Below are 12396 nucleotides of genomic sequence, written 5' to 3'. Positions count from 1 at the left end.
TGTCCTTTTTTCCCTCATGCACTTTAAGTCTTACAATTGAAAGAGTGAAATAGTTTCCTAATTTATGCTTCTTTTTTGCAGCATCTTTCCAGTATTATTAAAAAAAATGCCCGTGATCCTGAAATACATTTTTAAGGGCTTAACTTAAAACTTATTTTTCCCCATAAAATATTGTATCCTAGCCAATCTAATCAAGGAGAAAGGTTTGAGTAAAAATACATTTCAGAATTTTACATTTAGACACATATACGGTGGGGAAATAAAAACAAAATCTTTTCCAGTCCAGGAGACCTCTCCACAGGGGTAGCAGAGAAAGAAAACATTTTGATTCGTGACTGAATGTTGGACTAGAATGTGATACAAACCACAGGCAAACCCCTGAGACAGCAAAGACAAAAGGGAACTTGGCCCACTTAGACAGCCAAGAAGATACCACCCATTTCACACATGTTTTTAGCATACATGATCACCAGCCCTCACAGGACTTGACAATGCATATTGTTACCCCTAGTCCATCCTAACTGATCACAGGGGAACCCTCTGTGTCTACTAATTGCCTTTATCTGGGGAAAAACATAAGCACTTCAAAAGTTGATAGAACTTAAGAATTGAGAGACAGGCTTGTTTTGGTACAAAACATGTTTGAAATCCATGCATTCAAAGGGTTTTCAAAAATTCTAAGAGAAATGAATATTATCAAAAAACTATGCATGGATATAAATTTTGCTTTGCACCAGAATCAAATTATCTTTTTTTAAGATTTTTATTTATTTATTTAAGAGGTAGAGTTACAGACAGTGAGAGGGAGAGAAAGAGAGAGAGGTCTTCCTTCCATTGGTTCACTCCCAAGTTGCTGCTACGGATGGAGTTGTGCCGATCCGAAGCCAGGATCCAGGTGCTTCTTCTTGGTCTCCCATGCGGGTGCAGGGGCCCAAGCACCTGGGCCATCCCCCACTGCCCTCCCAGGCCACAACAGAGAGCTGGACTGGAAGAGGAGCAACCGGGACTAGAACCTGGCGCCTATATGGGATGCCGGCACTGCAGGCAGAAGATTTACCTACTGCGCCACAGCCCCGGCCCCAAAATCAAATTATCTTTTAGTCCCATGTTCCACCAACTTTTTGAAGTACCCTGATATCTTCAGGACAAGAGTTAGTTTTGCAACAGCAAGCAAAGCCCTACCAAATTAGGCTTCTACCTGTTCACAGAAACTTAAGGATAAGACATCTCTCTTGATGTCTCCATTTCTAAGAGATGGTTCTCAGATCCTTCATAAAGACATTCATGGGTCATAAAGGTGACAAGGACCCTGTCTGATCCTCAAAATGGAAATAAGGCACTTCAAAGAGAAGAGAAAATACTTCTAATTACAAGTTTTCCAAAGAAATTGCTCTGGGGGCTGGTATTGTGGTGCAGCGGCTAAAGCCACAGCCTGTAGCACCGGCATCCCATATGGCCACCAGTTTGTGTCCCAGCTGCTCCACTTCCGATCCAGCTCCCTGCTAATGGCCTGGAAAAAGCAGCAGAAGATGGCCCAAGTGCTTGGGCCCCTGCACCCACATGAGATAACCAGAAAAAGCTGCCAGCTCCTGGCTGTGCCCTAGCCTAGCCCCAGCTGTTGCAGCCATCTGGGGCATGAACCCACAAATGGCAGATCTCTCTCTCTCTCTGCGCCTCTCCTTCTCTCTGTGTAACAGAAATAAACAAATCTTAATTCAATAAATCTTTATTAATAAGTAAATAAATATTTAAAAAATACTCTGAGAAAAGGGAAAGAGGGAAAAATATCAGGGAGAATTCAACCTTTTATGACACACCCTGCATTAATTATCTTAGGATACACAGCTGCATTAATGCGATGACTCATTAGTTTAATATTTTGTTTTCTAGCTGCTTTTTTAGGGCTCACACACTTAGAAGAGTTAGATTTATCTAACAACAACCTGCAAAACTTTGACTATGGAGTATTAGAAGACTTGTATTTTTTGAAACTCTTGTGGCTCGGGGACAACCCTTGGAGATGTGACTACAACATCCACTACCTCTACTACTGGTTAAAGCACCACTACAACGTCCTATACAATGGCCTGGAGTGCAAAACGCCCGAAGAATACAAAGGATGGTTTGTGGGAAAATACGTCCGGAGTTACTACGAGGAATGCCCCAAAGACAAGCTACCGGCCTATCCTGAGACATTCGACCAGGACGCAGAAGATGACGAGTGGGAGAAAATACACAGGGACCACGTGGCCAAGAAGCATAGTGTAAGAATCACTATAGTGGGATGACACAGAAATAGTTCTGCTTAGAACAGTTGTGTATGTGCTATGCTGGTGTTAGAGAGCCATCCGTTCACATGTGGATGAACTGTGTTGCCTGTTTATGCAGGGCTACCCAGCTACAGGGAGCTTTCTTTCAGTCTGATGGTCATGGCTGTTGTTGGGACAGTGGTGGTTATCAGCGAGTGCTCCCGTTCTGCTTGCCTGTCCCTCTGAAAGGAGCTTTGGGCCATCCAGGATTCCACACTGGCAGCCTGCAGGAGCTGGGTCCTAATCATGGCATTAGGATCTCATCATGTCCTATATAAATGGTTTTGTTGCTTTTTGAAAATAAAATTTAAAAATACTTGGTTCACTTGTATGTTTGACTATGTGTACAAACCTAAAGAGGATCAAAATGGAGACACAAGTACTTGTCCATAATTAAACGTCATTCTTTCCTTCTGTTCCTTGTCCCCCACCCCACGCCAACTTTTTTTTTCCATGAGTCAGCCTAAGCATTAAATACGTGGTAATTTCTGATAACTGTCCATTCTCAGATGAGGTCCTGGCAAATCCAGATTCTCAACCGTTCTTCACTGACCCTTGCCAAAAAACAAACACACAGTACATCCTGTCAAGCTAGACCTGAAGGAGAATTGTAGAAGCAGTAAGTAGAGAATATGGGAATTACACTGGGGGCAGGTGTCTGGCCTCATATGTAGGCTACTGGGTGGAATGCCCAGTCCTCTATCAGAGTGCCTGGGTTTGGGCTATGGCTCCACTCCCAATTCCAGCTTCCTGCTAATGAGCACTAGAAGGCAGCAGGTGATGGCTCATGTAGGTAAGTCCCTACCATCCATGTGAGAGACCTGGATTGAGTTCCTGGTTCTTGGTTTCCTCCCATCCCAGCCCTTGCCATTGAAGGCATTCATTTGGGAGTAAAACAGCACACAGGAGCTTTTTGTCTGTCTGCCTCCAAAAAAAAAAAATTACATTGGAATCTGGTCAAACAATGGTGCCTCTAAGAAGCAGATGTAGGTGGTATGAATCACAACCCTTGAAGATATTCTTCTTTTTTTTTTTAAGATTTATTTTATTTATTTGAAAGAGTCAGAGAGAGAGAGAGAGAGAGAGAGAGAGAGAGAGATCTTCTATGCGCTGGTTCACTCCCCAGATGGCCGCAACAGCCAGAGCTGCGTGGATCCACAGCCAGGAGCCAGGAGCTTCTTCCGGGTCTCCCATGCAGGTGCAGTGGCCCAAGCACTTGAGTCATCTTCCACTGCTTTCCCAGGCCATAGCAGAGAGCTGGATCGGAAGAGGAGCAGCCGGGACTAGAACCAGCACACATATGGGCTGCCAACACTCAGGCCAGTGCTTTAACCTGCTGTACCACAGTGCTGGCCAGCCTACAGGGCTGGCAGTGTGGCATAGTGGGTAAAGCTGCTGCCTGCAGTGCCAACGTATCATATGGGCAACGGTTCAAATCCAGGCTGCTCTACTTCTGATCCAGCTCTCTACTATGGCCTGGGAAAGATATAGAAGATGACCCAAGTGCTTGGGCACCTGTGCTCACATGAGAGACCTGGAGGAGGCTCCTGGCTTCTGGCTACAAATTGGCCCAGCTCCAGCCATTGCAGCCATTTTGGAAGTGACCAGCAGATGGAAGACCTCTCTCTCTTTCTCTCTCTCTCTCTCTCTCTCTGCCTCTCTGTTAAATCTGCCTTTCAAATAAATAAATAAATCTTTAATGAAAAAAGTAATAACCACTGTGGTGCAGCAGTGGGCATCAGTTCTAGTCCCAGCTGCTCCTCTTCCCATCCAGCTCTCTGCTGCGGCCTGGGAAAGCAGTACAAGATGGCCCAAGTGCTTGGGCCCATGCACCTGCATGGAAGACCCAGAAGAAGCTCCTGGCTCCTGGCTTCAGATCGGCGCAGCTCCGGCCATTGCAGCCATCTGAGGAGTGGACCAGCAGATGGAAGACTTTTCTCTCTGTCTCTACCTCTCTCTGTAACTCTTTCAAATAAATAAAATAAATCTTTAAAAAAAGAGTTATAAACACTAGTGAACATGGAAACAGTATTTTTCTCTGAGCAGAGTTTGGACAAGGAAGCTGCCTGTCACAGGGGAAGGGGCTGAGCCCTTTCTGCTAAGCTAATATATCAAGGTGCATAGAGCAAAGGATAAAATTAGGATCCAGGATCAAGCTTTAAGAAAGGAAATAATATCAGATGCAGTTTTGGGGGAGAGGTAGCTAACAGAAGCCCCGAGGCTTGAGTTTGCAGGTTAAAATCGGCTTAAAGAAACAAATCATGAGAAAAAGAGGAAATACGTGGAGAATCTAAACTCCGTACTCCACCAGCTTGCATTTAGGTAGTCGGTTGTATTCTACATAGGAAGAAAATAGAGTTAAGAGGATCCCATACACATCCTTTGTCATTGATTTTTACACAGATACCCTTTCTACACTGTGCCGAAAATTTTTCACTTCTTGTATCAAGGTGCTCACATAAAGTTTAGCAACTGGTCTTACCTGATGCTCCTAAAGCATGGAAGATGATTTAGGACAAACAGTACTGAGCACACTTTAAGTGCCTACTACACACCAAACACTGTGCTGAGAGCTCCCTACGTTTCACCTCTACTTCTCACACGATCGCCCTAGGATAGGTTATATGACCTGCCTTTCACAGGTGCGGAATCTAAGGTTCGGGGTTGAGGTAACTTCAACAAAGCCACAGAGCTGGCAGGTGGCAGGGCTGGCACTCAGGTCTGCCCGAGTCCTTTCTACTAGGCAGGGAAGCAGGGTGCTCTAAAGGTGACTGTTGGCCGTGGCTGCCTGGCACCAGACGTTGCAGAATCAGAGCCCCAAAGAGGAGCAGGTATCAGGAAAGATAAACCTCTCCCTCCAGGAGCCCCCCTGAGAGCAGTGGGCAAGAGGGGGTCTTTGGCCCAAGACATTTAAATCTATACCAACGTGCATAGGAAACCAAGAGTGGGAGGCTGGATGGATCACAGGAGGCTGTGGTTCAGGAACTGACTGGATGGGGAGGTTCCAGCCACTCTGCCCATTCCACCAGTGATCTGAGTCAGAGGTGGAGACTCAGATCCTGGTTCTCAGTGCAGATTCCTACCTTACTCACTGTGCGGCATTAAACGCAGCTGTTCAAGTTGAAGTGTTAGCAGGCAGAACAAATCCATTTATTGTTCATGAACCTCAATGTGGACTGTTCAGGATGTGGGGTGTGAAACAGCCAAGATTTGATGGTGGAGAAAGTTTGGTGTGGCCTCAGTAAGAGACAGGAGGACTGCACTGTGGGTAAGAGGATTCTGGAATGAAACAAGGAAATTAAATCTGATTTAGAGACAGGGCCCACGTTGTTCTCTGGTTTAATTTTTAGAGGCAAGCTGGAGGTTTAATTAGTCTCATCCCCAAGGATCTAATTGGAAATACGTTTCACATCGAAGTAGGAACCAATCCAGACCATCCGAGTCTGACAGAGTTGCTAACATCTCCAGCGTTGAAAGCAAAGTACATTTTTGAAAGATGAAGAATTGCCCCCTCTCTGTAGCAGTGTTGATACCTTCTCAGGGAAGCACACTTGTCCATGATGGAATGAACACCTAGATTCTCCTCTCCTATCAATTTCTCACGTGAGAGTGACTCTTAACTTGACCCTGGACTTTCCTTCTGTTCAACAAAGTTCATGAGATAAAAAACATAAATTTATTTTACAGTAGCCAAAAGAATGAAAATCTTGATGTATATATATTTGAACAAGTATGTTTATCACTTGACTATTTGGATAAAGTATTTTTTTAAAAACTTTCCCACTACTCCTAAGACTTGGGTTTTTCTAAAGTAAACAAGATTTACTATCAGCTGTGGCCTCCCGAATCCTCAGCCCAATTTAGCTCTGACTTAATGCCTAGTTGTATGGGGAAGATATTCAACTTCAAGTAGCTGAGCTCTTCTCATTTACTAACCATTCCCCTCTCTTCTCAAAACCCAAACAAGTCTCCTGCTCCGGCAAAGAGGAGAGATTCAGAAATGCAAATCTGCTTGCCCAGGCTCTGCCTTTTAAGCTTTTTAAGATAAAGTTAATCTTCTAAAGCTTTTATTGACAAAAGGATTACAAACATAACTGTCATTTCTAGTCAGCCAAACAGCCCAGAAGATCAGCCAATGTTTATCTTTAACCCGAAAGTCAGAAAAACCAAACTTCTTGCCAGAAATGTGTGTCCTTCCAGACACACCAGTAGAGGAGCTGGGGAGGAAAAAGGGGAAAAGCTAGAACATCTCTGAGAATGACTTTTATCTTTGATACACTCAAGACTGCTGGAATTAAAGCCAGTTCTATTAACTATCTTTGGAAAATAAAAAATATCACAAAGATGAGACACATGTTACATTTATTTCCTTCAAAAGTCAAAATCTAGTCAGGCTTGCATGCTTAGTTGTTTCTACAATAAACATCTGGACTAAGAATTACATTTGCAAATATTAAATAAAATATTTTAAATAGACAATAAAATATCAAAGATTAAAAGCAAGAAAATATTTTAGGCTATTTTGACATTTTGGCCTCAGATAGAAATATGAACTATCATATATACACACATGTATTATATATGGCATATATATGACATACCATTATCTGATCAAATGACCACAGGTTCAATATGCCCATTTTACAGGAGAGAATTTGACTTAGGTTTTTTCAGTATCTGACACTCTCTGTGCTCTCAACACAAGTCACAACCTGTGTTGTCCATTTCCTCTCAGTCCCAAACTTCCCAGTGAGACTTGTGCCTAAGCATCAGGAAAAGACTTTATACAGAAGTACTTAAAAACAAACACCTAGTGGCCGGCGCCACAGCTCACTAGGCTAATCCTCCGCCTTCAGTGTCTGCACACCGGGTTCTAGTCCCGGTCAGGGTGCCGGATTCTGTCCCGGTTGCTCCTCTTCCAGTCCAGCTCTCTGCTGTGGCCAGGGAGTGCAGTGGAGGATGGCCCAAGTCCTTGGGCCCTGCACCCACATGGGAGACCAGGAGAAACACCTGGCTCCTGGCTTCAGTTCAGTGTGGTGGGCTGGCCGCAGCGCGCCAGCCATGGCAGCCATTGGAGGGTGAACCAACGGCAAAAGGAAGACCTTTCTCTCTGTCTCTTCCTCTCACTGTCCACTCTGCCTGTCAAAAAAAAAAAAAAAAAAAAAAAACCACCTAGGAAAAATGAAAGCTGTAAATGCCTGCATTCAAAAAGGAGATACATAGGCCGGCGCCGCGGCTCAACAGGCTAATCCTCCACCTAGTAGCACCAGCACTCCGGGTTCTAGTCCCGGTTGCTCCTCTTCCAGGCCAGCTCTCTGCTATGGCCCGGGAGTGCAGTGGAGGATGGCCCAAGTGCTTAGGCCCTGCACCCCATGGGAGACCAGGAGAAGCACCTGGCTCCTGCCATCGGGTCAGCGCAGCGCGCCGGCAGCGGCGGCCATTGGAGGGTGAACCAACAGCAAAGGAAGACCTTTCTCTCTGTCTCTCTCTCTCTCACTGTCCACTCTGCCTGTCAAAAAAAAAAAAAAAAAAAAAAGAGAGAGAGAGAGATACATCAAGAGAATGGAAAGACAAACCAAGTACTGGTAGATTCTATTTCCAAAAGATACACATAATAAAGGACTTCTATCCAAAAGATAAAAGGGATTCTTTTTTTATAAAACTTTTATTTAATGAATACAAATTTCAAAGGTACAGCTTTAGGAAAATAGTGGTTCTTCCCCTCCATACAAGCCTTCCCACCCCTACTTGCTTCCCACCTTCCACTCCCTCTCCCATCCCATTCTTCATGAAGAATCATTTTTAATTATCTTTATATACAGAAGACCAACTCTATATTAAGTACAGATTTCAGCAGTTTGCACTAAAAGGGATTCTTAACACTCAACAATAAGAAAATAGCCCAATTAAAAAATGGACCAAAGGGGGCCAGCACTGTGGCATAGCAGGTAAAGCTGCCACCTGCAGTGCCAGCATCCCATATGGGCTCCGGTTTGAGTCCCGGCTGCTCCACTTCTGATCCAGCTCTCTGCTATTGCCTGGGAAAGCAGTGGGAGATGGCCCAGGTGCCTGGGCCCCTAAACCCTCCTAGGAGACCTGGAAGAAGCTCCTGGTTCCTGGCTTCAGATTGGTCCAGCTCCAGCCGGGGAAGCCATTTGGAAAGTAAACAAGCAGACAGATCTTGCCTCTCTCACTGGCTCGCTCGCTCTCTCTCCTTCTGCCTCTCTGTAACTCTGCCTTTCAAAGAAACACATGAAGCTTTAAAAAAAAAAGTGAACCAAAGATTTTTAAGAAACCTCACCAAAAAGATATATGGCTGCACTGTGTCATCAGGGGAATGCAAATTCAAACAGCAATGAGATACCACCACACACCTACTGGAAGAGCCAAAATTCAGAACACTGGGGTTAGCATCATGGTACACAAGGTTAAGCCACCACTTAGGATGCCTGCATCCCATATCGGAGCACCAGTTCAAGCCCCAGCTGCTCTGTTTCCCATCCAGCTACTGATAATGCATTTTGGAGGCAGCAGATGATGGCTCAAATACTTGAGCCACTGCCATCCATATGGGAGACCTGGATGGAGTTCCTGGCTCCCGTCCTCTTTGGCCTGGCCCAGCCTTGGCTCCTGCAGCCTTTGGGAGGTAAAGCAGTGAATGGAAGATTCTCTCTCTCTCTCTCTCTCTCTCTCTCTCTTATTCTTATTTCTCTTATTCTCTTTCTCTTTTTCTGCCTTTCACGCAAATAAATCTTTTTGAAAATCCAGAACACCGACAACACCAAATGCTGGTGAGGACATGGGGCAACAGGAACTCATCATCACTGGAGAGAATGCAAGGTGGTACAGTCACTTTGTAAGACAGTTTTGCACTTTCTTACAAAACTGAATACTCTTACTGCATGATCTAGCACTCATGCACCTCAGCATCCACTCAGAGGAGCTGGGAACTCAAATCCAAACAAAAGCCTGAGCGTGGGTGTTTATAGCAGCTCTATTCATAATGGCCTAAACCTGGAGGTAACCAATATGTCCTTCCATGGGTGAGTGGATAAACAAACTGTGGGACACACAGACAATAGAATATTATTCAGCACTAAAAAAAGAAATGAACTATAAAGCCACAACCAAGACACACAGAGAACTCAAATGTGTATTACTAAGTGAATAAAGCCATCTGAAAAGGCTGTGAAAATTACAACTATATGGTACTCTGGAAAAGATAAAACTAGAGACAGTAAAAAGATCAGTGTTTGTCAGAGATTGAGAGGGGAGCGATGAGATGAATAAACAGAACACAGAGAATTTTTAGACACTGAGACTACTCAGTAGGATGCTACAATAATAGACACACATCATCCCACGCTGATCCAAACTCACAGAATGTACAACACCAAGAGTGCACCTTAATGTCAACGATGGACTTGGGTGATAATGATGTGTTATGTCAGTTCATATCACTTGTAACAAATGTACCATTCTGGTTGGGGGAGCTGATAGTAGGAGAGGCTGTATGTAGGAGCAAGGGGGCTATGGTAAATCTGTTTCTTTTGTTCAATTTTGCTAAGTATCTCAAAATAAATTTGTTTTTTAAAAAAGAAGATAGGTTTCAAATCATAACCTACCTTTCACCTTAAGAGACTAGAGAAAGAGCACATGAAAACCCACAAGCCAGCAGAATAATAAAGATGGGAGTGAAGATAAATAAGAGAGAGAACACTAAAAAGGCAACAGAAGGGATCGATGAAGACAGCTGCTTGTCTATAGTGGCCCATAGCAGCTGTCTTCACAGCAGGTAAAAGGTAGAAGCAGTCTCAGGATCCACAGACGAAGACTGGATAAACATGATGTGGCATATGCACACAGCAGAATCTAATTCACCACTGAGAGGAGGGAAATTCTGACACATGCTACAACAACAACATGGGTGAACCCTGAAGACAAGAAGGGAAGTGACATACGCCAGTAACAAAGAGAGGATTGTATGGTTCCACTGATATGAAGTATGAAGAGTCAGCAGACTCATACAGGTGGGGAGCAGAACGGTGGCTGCAGGGACTAGGAGGAGAGGGAAACAGGAAGTTAGTGCTTAATGGGTACAGGGTTCCAGCCTTGTAAGATGAAATGTTCTGGAGACAGATGGTGATGACGTGTGCACATACTTAATACTACAGTACTGTGTGTTTACAAGGGGTTGACATGGTAAAACTATTTTACTACAATATAAAAGGCAGGGTGGGTGTTTGGTGCAGCAGTTAAGATGACACTTTGGATGGCTACATCCCCTATCAGAGTGACTCTGTCTGAGTTCTGGTTCTGCTTTTGATCCTAACTTCATGCTAATGTGCACCCTAGGAGGCAGGAGATGATGGCTCAAGTAGTTGGGTCCCTGTCATCCACATGGGAGCCCCAGACTGAGTTCTGAGCTCCTGCCTTTGGCTGGCCCACACCTGGCTTTTGTAGGCATTTGAGGAGTGAACCAGTGGATGAAAAATTTCTCTCTCTCTGCCTTTCAAATAAAATGAAAACAAATAATGTTTTAAAAATTGGTCACTTGAAACAATTAGAAAAATTGATACATTTCTATCTAAACTGACCAAGAGAATAAAAGACTAATATAACTGAAATGGAAGTGAGTACATTAGGACTGAGTTTACAGGAAAAAAAGGATTACCAGAGAATATTATGAATAATTTTATCCAAGCAAATTAGACAATCTACATGGAATTGATAAATTCATAGAAACATAAACTGCCAAAAGTGACTCAAGAAGTAACAGGAACTCTAAATAATAAGCTGCAAAATCATCAATCAAAACTATTCCTGGCCGGCGCCGCGGCTCACTAGGCTAATCCTCCGCCTTGCGGCGCCAGCAAACCAGGTTCTAGTCTCGGTCGGGGCGCCGGGTTCTGCCCCAGTTGCCCCTCTTCCAGGCCAGCTCTCTGCTGTGGCCAGGGAGTGCAGTGGAGGATGGCCCAAGTCCTTGGGCCCTGCACTCCATGGGAGACCAGGATAGGTACCTGGCTCCTGCCATCGGATCAGCATAGTGTGCCGGCCGCAGCGCGCCGGCCACGGCGGCCATTGAAGGGTGAACCAACGGCAAAGGAAGACCTTTCTCTCTGTCTCTCTCTCTCTCACTGTCCACTCTGCCTGTCAAAAAGAAAAAAAAAAAAAACTATTCCCAACAAGCAGCATAGGGCTAGACACCCTCACTGGCAGACTCTATCGAACATTAAAGAACAGTTAAGGTGTGGGTGTTGTGGCACAGAGCGTTAAGTCACCACTTGAGATGTCTACATCACATATCAGAGTATCTGGAACTGAAACCCACCTCTGTTTCCAATCCAGCTTCTTGCTAATGCATACCCTGGGAGGCAACATATGGTGGCTCAAATATTTGGGTCCCTGCCACCCCCACAGTGGGTAGAAGCTCCTGACTTCCATCTGCCCCAGCCCTGGCTATTATGGTATTTGAGGAGTAAATCTCAGGGTGGATAATCTCTCTCAGTCTGTGTCTCTCTATGTCTACATCTCTACCTTTCAAATAAAGTGAAAATAAACAAAAATAAATAGAATAAAAATTTCAAATAAAATGAAAATAAATAAAATCAAATTTCATACAGTGGTTAAGAGCCTGCCTAGGACATTTGCATATTACAGTGCCTGGGTTTCAGTCCTGCTCCATTCTCCATCCTAGTTTCCTGTTAACATGCACCCTGGAAGGCAACCGGTGATTTCTGTTCCGTGCGTCCCTGCCACCCATGTAGGAGGCCATGACTAGGCTCCTGGCTAATGGTTTCAAATAACAACAACAGCAAAAAAAAAAAAAAAAAAAAAAAAAAAGTTCGTAATAAGAAAGGAAGATATAGTTACAAAAATTCTTCACAAAATATTTATTAGCAAATAGGAGCCAGCATTATGGCACAATGGTTAAGATGCCACTTGAGACATCTGCGTTCCATATCAGAATGCTGGTTCCAGTGCCACCCGTACTTCCAATCCAACTTCCTGTTAATGCGCACCATTGTAGGCAGCAAACGATGACTCAAGTGCTTGGGCCCCTGCCTACCACATGGGAGACCCTGAT

The 12396-nt window shown here is 44.3% G+C and overlaps 2 protein-coding genes across 3 annotated transcripts in view; one reads left to right on the top strand and one right to left on the bottom strand.

Moving 5' to 3' along the window:
* LRRC17 (leucine rich repeat containing 17) overlaps positions 1-4335 on the top strand; it is a 44816-nt gene extending 40481 nt beyond the window's left edge. Inside the window, exon 4 of one of the 2 annotated variants that reach the window (XM_089329422.1) lies at positions 4084-4335. In XM_089329422.1, the coding sequence (XP_089185548.1) occupies positions 4084-4289 (206 nt within the window). In that variant the 3' untranslated portion in view covers positions 4290-4335. Of the gene's footprint in view, positions 1-1890; positions 2631-4083 lie in introns of those variants that run through there. The other variant, XM_002712022.6, reaches the window with a different exon arrangement.
* Positions 1-12396, bottom strand: part of FBXL13 (F-box and leucine rich repeat protein 13) — a 244710-nt gene that overhangs the window by 141371 nt on the left and 90943 nt on the right. The window lies entirely within an intron of this gene.

This window comes from Oryctolagus cuniculus, chromosome 3 (assembly GCF_051225735.1).
Source record: "Oryctolagus cuniculus isolate XC-2025 breed Fujian yellow rabbit chromosome 3, ASM5122573v1, whole genome shotgun sequence".
Taxonomy (NCBI): Eukaryota; Metazoa; Chordata; class Mammalia; order Lagomorpha; family Leporidae; genus Oryctolagus; species Oryctolagus cuniculus.
The sequence above is the reverse complement of the archived record's forward strand: the minus strand, read 5'-3'. Positions and strand labels throughout refer to the sequence as shown.